Raw genomic sequence first — 15,260 nt, 5'->3', positions numbered from 1 at the left:
GGATGCGGAAAATGATGTTTACCCAGAAGTTCAGGGATGAGCCTGGATACAAAATCAGTTGGTCTTCCCCCCTCAGAGTCCTCTTTTATTCCGACGATCTTGATGTTTTGTCGGCGTGAGCGACCCTCTAACTCCAGAACTTTGTTTTGAAGCTGACCGGTGTGTTTAGATAAAGCCTCGTATTTGGTTTCCAGGGCGTCGATTCGTTCCTCAAGTGCGTAGATTGTTTGTTCTTGACTGGTCACACGGCTCTGCAGATCAGCTTGGACAGAGAATATTGACTGAAATTTAGCATCAAAAGCATCGAAACGCTCGTCGAGCTTCTCCAGGACAGACGCAGACATCTCTCTACACATAGACGCAGACATCTCCCTGCACATTTCTTTGCATATGTCATATGTCTGGGTTTTGTCATCTGTGGTGTTAGCTTTAGCAGGAGGCTCGGAGGAGCGGCTATCGCTAGCAGGTCCGCTAGCATTAGCTCCGCCGATGTAGCCGTCAATGGTCTTGTTTTTAGTTGAAGCGCTTCCTTTCGGTGGCATGGTCCAAATAAGCAATGCTGGAGGTTTAAGACAGATGCACGAGCAAGAGTAATCAACTTCTGAGCAGATTTGTGGTGTTTTAAAGCAAGTTTGTTGAAGTTGCGGTGGAGAGCATAAGCTATGCACGTCTACATCCCACGCATGCGTCCGGGCCGAATTCTCAGTTTCTGGGTTCTTGACAGGCCCTTCATCTTTCATCCAGTGCTGCACTGATGTTTCTGGCTTCTAAATCAAGAGGAAAGCAAAAGAATTGTCCCCGCAGGGGAAAGATAATTGAACTGTATAAAACAGGAAAGGGATATAAAAAGATATCCAAGGATCTGAAAATGCCTATCAGCAGTGTTCAAACATTAATTAAGAAGTGGAAACTGAGGGGTTCTGTTGAAACCAAACCACGGTCAGGTAGACCAACAAAAATTTCAGCCACAGCTGCCAGAAAAATTACTCGGGATGCAAAGAACAACCCACAAATAACTTCAGCTGAAATACAGGAGTCTCTGAAAAAAACTGGTGTGGCTGTTTCAAGATGCACAATAAGGAGGCACTTGAACAAAAATGGGCTCCATGGTCAAGTCGCCAGAAGAAAGCCGTTACTACGCAAATGCCACAAAGCATCCCGCTTACAATATGCCAAACAGCACAGAGACAAGCCTCAAAACTTCTGGAACAAAGTCATTTGGAGTGATGAGACCAAAATTGAACTGTTTGGCCACAACCATAAACGCTACATTTGGAGAGGAGTAAACAAGGCCTATAATGAGAAGTACACAATCCATACTGTGAAACACGGAGGTGGATCGCTGATGTTTTGGGGATGTGTGAGCTACAGAGGCACAGGAAACAAGATGAATGCAGCATGTTATCAGAAAATACTGGAGGAAAACTTGCACTCATCAGCCCGGAAGCTGCACATGGGACATATTTGGATGTTCCAACATGTCAGTGACTACAACAGAATAAAGTTAAAGGTTCTGGAGTGGCCATCTCAGTCTCCTGACCTCAATATCATTGAGCCACTCTGGGGAGATCTCAAACGTGCAGTTCATGCAAGGCAGCCCAAGAATTTACAGGCGCTGGAGGCTTTTTGCCAAGAAGAATGGGCAGCTTTACCATCTGACAAAATAAAGACCCTCATCTACAACTACCACAAAAGACTTCAAGCGGTCATTGATGTTAAAGGGGGGAATACACGGTATTAAGAACTGAGGTATGTAAACTTTTGATCAGGGTCATTTGAGTAGTTTCTGTTGTCAATATGATTTAAAAAGAGTAAATACAGTTGTTTGATAATAAATGACTTCACCCAACCACTTACCGTCCGTGAAAGAAAAGTTTTTGTGTTATCATTCATATTCTCTGAAGAATGACCAAGAAATCATAAATTCTGCCAGGGTATGTAAACTTATGAGCACAACTGTATGTGCCTTTTACCATCTCTTTATTCTCCAGAGCGCCGTGGAGGATCGCCAGCTCTGCTCTTTGCTCCAGTAGCTCTTTGTTCAGGCGGTCAACCTCCTGCTGCTGCTGACCCATCTGATTGGGATGAGACTGACCTCGTCAATAATCACAGCAATTTCTGTCTATCTACACAAGATCACTGTGTTTGAAAGGCATAACATCAGGAGTGATTATGAGTTGGAGTTGGACAAGCTCTCACCGTGTTTCTTTTTTCCTGTTGTAGATTTTCCACCTCGTTTTCCAGCTGCATTTTGGCTCTTAGTAAATGATCTTGGTCTTGTTTTGAACTTGACAATAACTTCACTGTCTCTGCATTCTTCACATGAACACAAACAGCAACAGATGTTTCACAGGGACAGAAAGTTATAGTTGGCTTGGCTTCGAAGGCAAAGCTAGCCTCGCTCTGACGGAAGGTACAAAATCCACCTATCAAATTCAAAATGTTTCTTGTCTTTGTGTTAAGGTAAGTTAACCAGCTGCTGCATTATGTTCATCCTAAAAACATAGTAATAGTGTCAATTATCTCTGAACTCTCAGCAAGGAGGAAAAGAAAGGCATGTACTCAAAGTAAACAACAAATAATCTGTAGTTTACCTTCTTCATCAGATCAGCATGGCTGGTAACCAGCTCTGCGTGTCTCTCTTTAAGTTGGGAAAAACGCATCTCTGCTGCCTGAGCTCTACCTGTGTGGAGACAATGGGATAAAGAGGACGAACACTGTCAGTCAGCTTTAGCGACATTTGTACGGCTCATTCACCTTTACCTAAATCTGTACACTCACTGTCTGCCTCCTTGAATCCAATCTGAGCGCCAACATTGGCAACATTAGTGCTCCGTAGCGCCTCCACTTCCATCCGCAGATGTTCGTTTTCGACCATTGCCATTTGTTTGTGAGTGCGTTGCTCCTCCACCTCAGATTCCAGACGGTTCACTTGAGACTTCAACTCGGTGACACATCTCTGAGCCTGAGGAAGAGGAGGAAACTCTTTGATCAATAGTGGAAACTATTAACACATAACATAAATAAACATGTTTGTGATAGAGCTTTTGGTTAGTTTTTTGTTTCATAAAATTTGTGACCAAGACACACTTTGTATACAACATTTTCCTATTTGAGACCCAAGAGTTCAGTGCTCTCTGGTTAGCATCTGTGGAAAGAAGACACTCAGACTGCTACTTAACGTGTCTGATTAACATTTTAATATCACTTCAAACTGGAAAGTCTACATGAATGCAGTCACACTGGCAGACAGGCAATGTATTGATGTAAGACCATTTTGTGCCTACTAATCGCGACAGCCAAGGAAGCTGCACTTAAAATATTTTAACAATCCCAGACATAATTTAAAAGCAGCAGGTTTGACTGCAAATACAGGTCGTTTTAGAGTTTTTTGAATAAAAACACAAAGGAGAACATGGGTCAGACTGTAAGGTTCAGAGGGCTAGGCTCCCTTTGTACACAGAACAAGGTAACCAGGCAGCTGGATGAAACTATAATAGTCTCATTCATACATTTCTGAATAAAGCTGTAAGAATACTAATATTTGAATGACACAAAGCCATCACTTACCTCAGACTTGATGAGCTGCAGTTCAGGTTTCAACACCTCAAGCTCCCTCTTCAGACTTTCATTCTCTGTTTCTCTTTGCTCTAGGAAAGCATCAGATGCTCCCATTTGGCTAACCAGGTAGTACTGCCATGATAAGAAGCTTAATGTTAGAGGGGATTCCAAACAAAGATGGTAATATATTTTATCTCCTGACTTGCATGTGAGCGTACCTGTGGCATCGGAGATGCTGATCTAAACTCTGGCCGTGACTCCACCTCCTCCTCCTCATAACGCTCCTCATTGGGCATCACCACCACCGGCTTTTTATGCTCAGCCAAGGCAGCAGCTCGGAGGAAGTTTGGAGGTTCCTGTGGAGTTGTGATGAACAAAGTACATGTGCACAATGGAAAACCACATAAAACAAGTGTATGTAAGGAGAAAACACTAATGGAAACTTACATCTGGAAGATCTGGGATCCGGATAACACTTTTAAAGAACTCCATTTCTCTAGCTCTGTCAAAGAACTGGGTGAGGCTGCAGCAGAAAACACAGCTGTTAGTTTTAGGGTTGTTTTCCTTGTTTTCCTATTTCACATTTTCATGTTCATGCACGTTGTCCTTTTGAACTAACAAATCTGACTTTGAAAGGCATGTTATCTGTAAAAAATGTCAAAATTACAGCTTTTATAACCTGGGTAAGACATATGTTTGATGATCAGATAGAGAAATGCTGCAGTGGTCCTAGATCTGATCCTGTGTGGTATTAATCTAAATTCAAACTCAAAATCTTGCCTTTTGATCAGTCACTTTAGGATAAAGTAGATACGTAGAAACGTATGCCACTTGAAAATAAACAGTTTACTCTAAAAAAGTCCAAATTCTGAACTCCACTATGCAACTGTGAAGTCATAGCTGACTCAGTTAAAACCAACAGTTACATGACAAAGTAAATCTGGGACTTCTCAGCTGAATCATTATTGGCAGGCACCTGTAGGCGCTTACAAACAAACAGGTTGGTTCCTGGTTTTTACATTTTTTGTAGAATAAATACAAATACAAATGAAACCTTTGTTTCTTCTTTTTTTTATGGTTTGCGCGTTATAACTGTAGTATACTGCACAGTAACCATGGATACTTCTTGCCCTGGTTTTGCTGTTTTCATAGCAGTGAAAAATACAATAAGTAAAAATGTGACAGGAGCAAAAAAAACACCCAGAAACTTTGGAGTTCAGAGGACTGAATACCACCCCCCAACAAAATGTAAAAATAGTTACTTTTCCTAATAATACTGATGTCCTACCTCATGAACAGATCACGAAACCGCTCTCGATGTCCAAGAAGAACATCTGGAGCGATGCCTGTGAAGCAGAGGACATGATGGATTAAAAATTTGATCTAATAAAACAGAGTCTGACTCAATAAAGACATGAATCACTCACGGCTGTGAAGTTTGAACAACAGTCGCACAGAGAAGTGGTAGAGAAAACTGCAGTCCAGGATGAGTGGGATCAGTGGAGTCAGTCTGCATTGTCCAGCTGGGGTGGTGGATTTGGCTCCGTTGGCATCCAGCTGACGCAAAACTTTAAGCAAGAAAACATGGCAACAAAACAATCATTTTGTGAACTTGTTGCTCATTTACTGTCCGAGAACTATTAAAAACCCACAGTGTCGTACCTACACATCCCCCTGCTGCTGGAAACGGTCACTTTTTCTTCAGTACTTACTACAGTCTTTTATTTTTTATTTTAGTTTCAACCTCAACTCTTATTAAGAAGTTCCTATACACAAAGGCTTCAATTAATACCGTAAAATTTATCTTTTAGGCTCGCATTCATGTATTTCTTTTGTACTTTTACATAATTTACTGGTATCAACTCTATTTATTACTTTTTTCATGGTCTCTAGTATTTTAATGTGTTTTACTGTAATGTTTTATCACCATTAAGTGTTTTATTGTATTTTAACTTACTCAATCAGACTTGTGTGTATAGCACTTTTTATAAAATGTAACACAAAGTGCTTTACAGAAGAAAAGAAGTATAAAATAAAACAATTTATGTTATAAATAAAAATAATAAGACTCAATTAAAACATTGACTGAAACACCAGAGGCAGGATAAGTCAAATTTCAGAATACAAAACGAATAAAATATGAAGTATAAAAAGATATATAAAATAGACAAAATATATGTATATATAAATAGAAAAATAAATAAATACAATGAATATATACTATCGTTCAAAAGTCTGGGATCACTTAGCAATGTCCTTATTTTTGAAAGAAAAGCTTTTTTTTTCAATGAAGAAAACATTAATCAGAAATACAGTCTAGACATTGGTAATGTGGTAAATGACTATTCTAGCTGGAAACGGCTGATTTTTAATGGAATATCTACATAGATGTACAGAGGCCCATTTCCAGCAACCATCACTCCTTTGTTCTAATGCTACATTGTGTTAGCTAATGGTGTTGAAAGGCTAATTGATGATTAGAAAACCCTTGTGCAGTAATGTTAGCACATGAATAAAAGTGTGACTTTTCATGGAAAACATGAAATTGCCTGGGTGACCAAAACTTTTGAATGGTAGTGTAAGTAATGATGATAATAATACTAATTTGAGGACTTAATATATAAACTATGCTGTACAAACTATTAAAAAAATGTTATTACCATTATTACAAATAAGACTGCATTTTGTTTAACTGTGGGATATCCTGCCTCCTGGATCACTTTCTGGCTATTTGGCTTTTAGAAAGTATTTTAATATTTATCCTGTAACCTGTCTTTTATCTGGGGTTATCCAACCTTGAATCTTACAATTCTACTTCACTACTTATGTCATTTATTTTAATTTCTATTTTTGACACATTATATTTGGCCTTATTTTGTAATGCACTTTGGGCTTCATCATAAAATTTCCAAAATATATATTGTTTTATTCATAATATAAATAGAACTAATCGTGTGAGTAGCATTTGCTAAACTAGAAAAGCACTCAGACAGTGCAGTACTCCGCCAAGGCTGTTCAGTTGACGTATCATTTCCGACAGATGAAATCTTTAATAAAAAATGACCTTGCGCTGAGCACAAGCATGTGTTATGCATGTGCATATTATGTATGAATACCAAATTGCGTGTAAATTACTCTTATAAAAGTCTGTTGATCATTTTTGGTAAACCTTTGTTTTGCTACAGTTAAAATAACAGTTCCTTCGATGCTTTTATTTTGAAGATGTATTTTTAATGTTGCGGGCTTTTATTTTGTCACCATTCCAGCAGTGACTCTCTAAGAAGCGGTTTCTTGACATGACAAAGACGCTGCCGAAAAGTCAGAAAATTCAAATAAAGGTGAAAGACAACGCAGTGTTTCCTTTAGAATTTTTTTCCTGCAGCGGCGACCTTAGTACTCGCGAGTACCCGACACAGTGCAGGACTGCTGTGAAGGTGGAGACTGTATTTGCGACGATTAAAACAAAAAAAAAAAACATTTAAAGGAGCGGCGCTGGGATTTTCAGAATGAATGTACAGGAAACCCTGCAATGGTTACACGCTGCTGCTGTCTAGCAAAGGATGTGTCTAAACTTAGAAGCACCTAGCTGCAATGGGGACAAGCTCTTACGGTGAAGAAATGAGTGAAGGACAGAAAGGTGAATTTGTGTTCAAAATAAGGCTGACAGCTGAACTTAACGTGTTTGGCTGGGGTTTGCTACATTGTGTGACCTAAATATGTAGCGGGCGGCAGGAATTGATGGGACTCAGAAACAGCCCACAGTTTAATCATTTGTTCCTTGTATGATTTCCAACTGATAAATCACAGTCAATTTGTAGTGGGATCGCAATCATGTGATCGTCAGTGGGTAACCGACACAGTGTTCACATCGTGGTTACAGTGACGCCATGCCGGCTGCTATATCTCCCAATGGGAAATCTTTAACAAAGCTGTAGATCCAGACTATAAGCCGCATCACTGCCAAAATCTAATCACTTGGTCCTTGTGTCATTTCTGACCTTCTCTTAAAATTTCATCAAAATCTGTTGCTCTGTTTTTCAGTAATGTGTCACACAGACAGACAGACATTCACAGATTCACAGACAAACGTACACCGATCATCACATAACTCCACCCGTTCCTTGGCAGAGTAATAAATATAGAGTAAACATTAAAGTGAATTTAGAAACATATTGACCTTTAAAAAATAAAATAAAATCTACACTGCATTTAATAACTGGTCCTCGGCATTGGTGGGACAGAAATTCCTATACACTGATCAGCCACAACCTTATGACCACCGACAGGTGAAGTGAAGAATATCGATCACCTTGTTACAATGCAATGTTCTGTTATGAAACCTCGAGTCCTGACATTCATGTAGATGTTTGACATGTACCACTACCTAAACATTGCAAGTCATTGCTAACAGCTGTCCTTGATGCCAGTTTCCACACTCAGCAGGACAATGCACCCCGACACGCCACAAAAACTGCTCAGGAGTGGCCCAGGGAACACAACAGAGCTAAGGTGTTCACCCGGGTTCCAGACTCCCAGATCCAAATCTTATTGAGTATCTGTGGGATGTGCCAGGATAAGCCTGATCTAGGTAGGTCCCCCCCTGAAACCCACAGAATTCACTGCCACCATCCCACTGCCACAGAACATCCCCAGAGGTCCTCTGTCCATGCCCCACTGGGTCAGAGGAGTTTTAGCAGCATAAAGCAGACCAACAGGTGATCATAATGTTATGTCTGATCAGTGTAAAGGCAGTTAAAGTCAGAAAGTAGACAGATCAGACAAAAAATGTGTTGGTTTAACAGACTAAGTGGTACAAACTAATTAATGATGCTTTTGAAAGAAGTGCTGATGAGGCTCCTGATGGACTAACCTGTCTCTGCCATCTTCAGTCCAGCGTCCAAGTAATCCAGTAGCTCCTGTGTCAAATCCAACCTGCACCACATTACAACATGTTTAATGATAAACACTGCATTCAGTCGGTAAGCAACACAGCTGCAGTTAGAAAGCAGAAAACTTACACTTTAGTCATGTCAGTTCCTGCTTCCCTCTCCAAAGTCTCATCACTGGCCTCTAGGTTACCTGGGATCACCTTGTGCTGTGGAAGAGGGCATTCTTGTCATCAAATTCTAGTTTTACATTTAAATAAACCAAACTATTATTTGGGCTCTGTACAGTTAGTTTACTAAACAATTAAACTGTCCTCACTTCTAAGATGTTATGTAGCCACCTGGCAGCTTCTCTCTCCCTGCACTAGTGCTCATGTGCTGTAAACCAGCAAAGACTAAGACTGATGACATTGCATAAAACCAGCACGACTGACAGCATTTTGATGTAGAAAATTAAAATACGGTTGCAAGATGGCTACATCAGAGCAAACTGGCATATGACCAGTTGACCGTAGCAATATATAACCACATAAAGTGGCGTTTAAAATATGATTTGTTTTCAAAAAATGTGACTACCAATTTCAATGGCTGTTTAAAAGCTACACACAATAATTTTTTGGACAGTATTTAGCCTTAATAATTAAACTGTACTTTACTGTTTTCAGAGATGTTTTTCGACTTTTGAATTAGTGGACTAATCTACATTTGCCTTTAATAGAAAAGGAAAGTAGAGAAGTAGAGAAGATCTCTAAATATGACATGAATTCCCCAACTCCCCTCTGCAGCATGTAAACACCAGTGTCAGTTTGTTTAAATGACAATCACATGGTTAATTAACCAAATGTAAATGTCTATCATACAAATACAGATCTAAAAATTATCTTATAAACTACAAATGCATGATTAATAAAAAATATATTTCAAATACCCTTTGTATTTGTGTGCACATTAAAGGCCATTTAAAGGCATGTAAACTCTTTAAACATATTCTTTTTAACACCAAAATACATTTACTATTATCTCAAGAAAAAGCTGTTTATTGAAATTTTTTTCTCAAAAAAAATGTTGATTAAATTTAATTCCAACATTTATTCTAACCACAAATCCTGGTTGTGTGACATTCACATTGCATGTCATCAAGTCTTAAATAGCAGAAAGAGGTCAGATTTGGAAGAGTAAGAATAATTTTTTTTTTTCAATCTTCTGTCTCTAAAGGCTAAAAACAGCAAAGTTGTGTAAAGCTAATTTTGCTGTGAAACATGTACCCTTTGATCAGTAAATAAAATCCCTGTAAATAATTATAGACCTCATAGAACAATAAAAAAGTATTACCTTTGCATGAAATTCCATTTTGTGGCTGAGGAATTTAGCAGACAGGGCCACAATGTGGCCATATCGATCATGTAAGCTTCCCTGAAAAAAACAACAATATATTAGATTGCATTGCATAACTTTATTAAGACACTAGTCTTACGATTAAGTTTTAAAACAATTGAGTCAGGTATAAATTTAAATATAACATATGAAATAAATACTTGGAGGGTTTGAAAAAAAAAACCAAACTAAACATGAAAAAAAACACACCATATGTCAGATTTGTTACTATGTGAAACAATCTGAGTGTGTGCAGAAATTGTTATATGATATTTATAAAACAAGGATTAAATAGTTTGCTGCAGCTTTTAAAAAAAGGGTTTCTCAACTCTATTGCTCAAAAAAACTCTCATAACAATCTTCTCCAGTTAGAATCTAAACTGCAGCTTTATCGTGGCAGCTACTCACCCACAAGATGCCCATGTCTTTCACATTGCGGCAGTATCTGTAAGAATCTGCAACAGCCTGTAGACCAGACGTAGATGAGACAGATTACACATCGATGACACAAAAAAGGAAAGTGGTGGAAAACAGTGGAGTTAATATAGAAACTGAATTTACATTTCTGTGTCCATCCCTCAGCACTTTGTGCAGCAGATAGCAGAACTTCCAGCTGACCATGGAGTTACTGGACAGAGGCAGGTTGAGTGTGTAGGACCAGAAGGTAGTAGCTCCTCCTTCCTTATGAGTTCCCATGATGACATCTGCACAGCTGTCAAGGAAACTCCAAAACACTGGCGCACAAATTGAACTGTGGTGGAAATAGTCTGCAATCCCTTCTTTGATACACGATCCCAGTAAACCATCAAACTTTTGTATTTTCAGAAGAAAAAAAAAATCAGTAACTTCTAATTGTACTGTTTTATATGGTGTAGATCAAAAAAACAGGACATGAAAACATGGAAAAATGTAGTGAACATGCTAACTGGCATTAGCATTGTCACAGTGACTCTGTTAGCATTAGCAAAGCACGAAAGTGATTGAGTTATTTCAGTTTGATTCACACATTTATGCCACTCGGTACTATTAAGACTTTCAAATTTCTAATTTTCCCAATAGCCATTTAAATGAAACCAAATATATGCACTTACCGGCATTTTTATTTTTATTTTACTGGCAAATGTTTTTATGCTGACAAACTACCAGTGCTAGCAGTGACCCATATAGCACTAACGGATGGGTTTAAATTTAGTAAACCCATTCATGTCCATTACAGTGTGAACTTTGTCATCATTTTAACATTATTAACGCCAATATGTGCAGTTATTTAATGAAACGTTACTCAATATCTCATTAGCAAATGTTAGCATGGTGTCAAACTAGGGGTGCTAGCATTGTAACAGTGAGCCAGTTGGCATTAGCATAGCACCTGACGAATGTATGTCAATTTGATAAACTTCTCCATGTCCGTCTCTGGGTGACGTTCTTGATTATCATAACACTGGTTTCAAATTTGTTGAATATTTTAGCCATAAATCAAAACTGCACTTTTGTTTTTAAGTCATTAGCAAATGTTAGCATGGTATCAAACTAAGGGTGCTAGCGTTGTAACAGTGAGGCAGTTAGCATTAGCATAACACCTAATGAATGGATGTATATTTGATAAACTTGTCCTTGTCAGGGTGGCGTTTTTGATTAAAATAACACTGGTTTCAAATTATTTTAATATTTTAGCCTAACGGAGCCATAAATCGTAGCTGAACTTTTGTTTTTAAGTCATTAGCAGATGCTAACAAGCTAAGGGCCAATATTTAGTTAAATCTACAAACTCACAAAGTCACTAGCATAACTGTAAAATCTACTAGTCAACACAATGAAAGATTATTTTACAAAGTAAAGTTAATAAAAGTAATTTGGCAGAAAACAGTGCAGGTTATGTTATTCCTCCAGGTAATGTTTTAAAAGGATACTGCGCACATATTTTTCTTTGGGCGGTGTTTCAGCAGTGGCGACGATTTTGCTGATGCTGTGGAGCTAAAAAAAAAGAAGGAACAATGAGAACATAACTAACCCATGACAACAGGTCAGTTTAGTTAGATTACATTTGTAGATTACAACAAACAAAGCTGGATTCACCCCAGTAAGGCACAACAACTTTTTTCAACTCCCATTTATTACAGAAATAAATATTTCCCTGAAACATTACATATAAAATGTTTTTTGTTGATAATGGCTTCACATTACTCTTAGTTACTCTTTATATAAAGTAAAAAATGGTCAAATGTACTCAAAATGCGACATCAACTATAATTGTATTAGGATTTAGCCTTAAAGTAAACTGTTCACCTGTTGTTTGCCAAACTGTTCCTTCTCCGCAGCCAAAGCCTTTTCTGTCTTGTTCTCACTTTTATTCTTCGACTTGCTCATGTTGTGAACCAACAATCAAACGTATAACTCCCAAATGGTCCAACTCCTCAGCTGTGTGTTCTCCCTCCCCTTAAAAACAATTAAAGGTGCGTCTCTCTTCCTAAAATTCCTCCTCTTTAAACTCGCTTTTCCCTCCTTTAAATTGGCAGCATCATTTCAAAACAGTGCTCGCTAATGAGGAAACAAAACCCGGTGTGTAAAAGATCGGCAAGTGCGTAAAAATGCACAAAAAAATCCTCCTTCTCAGGCAATGAAAGACCACTTATGTGGAGTTTTCATATAAATTTATCAAAAAAGTAGTGGCACGATATCCAAGTTACACGTTGTAAAAAGTATTCACAGCTACAGACATTTCCTCTGAGTCACCGGGCAGATCTGCAAGAAGTGAAACTGGAAAGACAAAACAAGGACCCAGGACTCAACAGCCCTGTAGAACTGGTTTCACGTCTCACCCTGTACACAATACATCCTTTAAAACCTTCATCAAGATTTTAAAAATACATAGTTTAAGTGTGTTAATCAATGGCAGATTTTTATGAAATGAAAGTAACACATATAAAACAATATTAAATTAATCAAAACGTTTAACAGTGTGTATTTTGATCATTTCATCCTTTTCTGGAGAGATAGTACATTTTGAGCTTTGGCGTGTGCAGCTGTTTAAAGTAGTAACACTGACTTTTGAGTCTGTGCTTCTGTGCCAGTGCTTAATATTTAAGCACTCTGGTGAATACTGAAGTTTCTACTATAAAAATATTGAATCTTCAGTTAATGTAAAGAAGTACACATGGCTGGCTGGTTGGCTCCTTGTCGAGGGCAGGCTTTGGGTGGAGCTTCATCAGTCCGTTGGGGAAAAAAAACATTAAGCTCTTACGTCTTAACACAGTGCAAGTAAAATGAGCAACTGTCAAACCAAACATGTTGCACCCATCATGCCACACCCCATGAACACAAATGGAGACAGAGAGATGAAAAGAGGCGCAGCATCATGACACTCCTCTCTACCTGGAGTATCGAGGTACTTGGGTGTTGTTGGGGCATCTGGCGCTCATGGAAGTAAAGAGGTTCAGTGGTCCTACAGTTCTTTAAAGAGCTGTGGCGTCTCAAGCTGCTGTTCTCTGAGCCAGCTGCGACCAACCTTGACTCATCCAACAGCTGCTGCAGAGAACAGCTGGACAGATAGACTTCCCCCTGATCACAGACAGAAACAAGTCTCAAACAAGACCAATAATATTGGTCCAAAAACATCACAGAAAGCAAATGGCAGTGTGTGTGGCCAAAACCACAAAACGTCTTTGTCATCCATACACAGGTCAGATTAATGATTATCAACAATAATGAGTGAAATCTAGGTTCTGACAAAATGTTAACAGAAGCTCAAGTTTACTTTGCTTCCAGCTGTTTGTAGGAGTTTTCCTCCAAGTTTATTAAATGCCTGCAGCATCAGACAGCAGCAGGATCTATATGATCGTTTTTAAGCAAGAGAGGGACAACAGCACTGACTTCATTAATTTCTTAGAATTACAAATGATCCCTGACATGGAGACAGGAATAGTCAGGATCTAACAGCAATTCAGTGCGCACCTTTTCTGAAAAGAAGTGTTCATTTGTTATTTTAGTGACAAAATGGATCTTAATACGACATGTCTTACATCTGTTCCTTGAAGAAGTTTCACCTCTCATCCAAGAGGCTTCTTCAGTTCGGGAGCACAAGCTAGGGGTCATCAGGACCCTGCAACACAGGGCCGACAATTTACCCACCAGTACCCAAGGCCAGGAAAAAGAACACAAACACCTGAAAGGGGCACTAAAAACTTGTGGATATCCTTACTGGACCTTTGTGAAGGCTCACACAAGATCCAGAAAGGAGAACAACCCAGTGAGAACTGAAGAGAAGGAGAACAGGCGAAAAAACATAGTGATCCCGTATGTGTCTGGACTGTCTGAAAAACTGAGGAGGATCTTCAACAAACACCAGATCCCTGTCTTTTTTAAGCCAAATAACACCCTCAGACAAAGACTGGTCCACGCAAAAGACCCCACACCACACAGTCAGAAGAGCAACCTGGTGTATGCAGTTAAATGCAGCGAGGAATGCTCAGATCTCTACATAGGGGAAACCAAACAGCCACTTAACAAGCGTATGGCTCAACACAGAAGAGCCAGTTCCTCAGGACAGGATTCGGCGGTCTTCCTTCACCTCAAGGAAGAGGGACACTCATTTCAGGACACCAATGTTCAGATTTTGGACAGGGAGGACAGATGGTTTGAGAGAGGCGTGAAAGAAACCATCCATGTCAAAGTGGAGAAGCCATCTCTGAACAGGGGGGGTGGTCTGCGACATCATCTTTTGGCAATTTACAATCAGGTCCTTTCAAAACTCCCCAAAAGAACTACTCAGCAGAGGTGGATCATACTAACGACCACCATTAGAATACGAGGGCTCAGTGAAACTCGCATTTCAACGACCCCCTTTGTCACTCCCTGGCTCCCAACGCCCATCGTTGAGGAGCCAGATGGGTCTTGGCAATGGTCGGCGGAATGTGAATAACACTGACCACACCTCACAGAGGTTATAAACTGCGGCAACATCAACTACCACCAGAACTGAAGAAGCCTCTTGGATGAAAGGTGAAACGTCTTCAAGGAACCTTCTTAAAGTCCAGTTGGATTGATTTAAACAACTTTGGATAACAATGATCTGGATGAATGAGAAACTACACAGACGTCTTACATCTGTAAAATGTGCAGAGAAGACTCCCAGTTCACCGTTGGCTGAGCCCTGCAGATCAGCTGCTGGTGGAGTGGAAGTATCATGTACTGGTCTTAAATTCTTCCTCCTGAGTGATGAAGATGAGTGATGGTCTACACAGTGACATGTTAACTCATCCTGACTGGCACACAGAGAGACAACATCTCATTGATGCTTTCTGTTGTTAAAGATCCAAAAGTTTCACACTGACTCCTGCACACCGTCTAACTTCCAAGAATATGATTAGGGATGTTTCAGTGCTTGACCTTCATCAGGTAAATGGTGTGATCCAAAGTGACGTCCTCTTAAGGAGTGAACAC

The 15,260-nt window shown here is 39.3% G+C and overlaps 1 protein-coding gene across 5 annotated transcripts in view; it reads right to left on the bottom strand.

Moving 5' to 3' along the window:
* LOC111575953 (huntingtin-interacting protein 1-related protein-like) overlaps positions 1–15,260 on the bottom strand; it is a 67,582-nt gene that overhangs the window by 16,667 nt on the left and 35,655 nt on the right. For 2 of the 5 annotated variants that reach the window (XM_055019230.1, XM_055019234.1), the window contains exons 5-21: positions 14,923–15,082; positions 13,194–13,379; positions 11,732–11,795; positions 10,383–10,525; positions 10,230–10,286; positions 9,780–9,860; positions 8,580–8,656; positions 8,432–8,493; positions 4,989–5,129; positions 4,850–4,907; positions 4,009–4,084; positions 3,780–3,917; positions 3,571–3,693; positions 2,782–2,965; positions 2,595–2,683; positions 2,200–2,316; positions 1,974–2,075 (exon numbers count right to left, since the gene is read on the bottom strand). In XM_055019230.1, the coding sequence (XP_054875205.1) occupies positions 1,974–2,075; positions 2,200–2,316; positions 2,595–2,683; positions 2,782–2,965; positions 3,571–3,693; positions 3,780–3,917; positions 4,009–4,084; positions 4,850–4,907; positions 4,989–5,129; positions 8,432–8,493; positions 8,580–8,656; positions 9,780–9,860; positions 10,230–10,286; positions 10,383–10,525; positions 11,732–11,795; positions 13,194–13,379; positions 14,923–15,082 (1,858 nt within the window). Of the gene's footprint in view, positions 1–1,973; positions 2,076–2,199; positions 2,317–2,594; positions 2,684–2,781; positions 2,966–3,570; positions 3,694–3,779; positions 3,918–4,008; positions 4,085–4,849; positions 4,908–4,988; positions 5,130–8,431; positions 8,494–8,579; positions 8,657–9,779; positions 9,861–10,229; positions 10,287–10,382; positions 10,526–11,731; positions 11,796–12,107; positions 12,580–13,193; positions 13,380–14,922; positions 15,083–15,260 lie in introns of those variants that run through there. The other 3 variants (XM_055019231.1, XM_055019233.1, XM_055019232.1) reach the window with 3 other exon arrangements.

Source organism: Amphiprion ocellaris, chromosome 17 (assembly GCF_022539595.1).
Source record: "Amphiprion ocellaris isolate individual 3 ecotype Okinawa chromosome 17, ASM2253959v1, whole genome shotgun sequence".
In the NCBI taxonomy this organism is placed as follows: domain Eukaryota; kingdom Metazoa; phylum Chordata; class Actinopteri; family Pomacentridae; genus Amphiprion; species Amphiprion ocellaris.
This window is presented reverse-complemented; position numbering and strand designations above follow the sequence as displayed.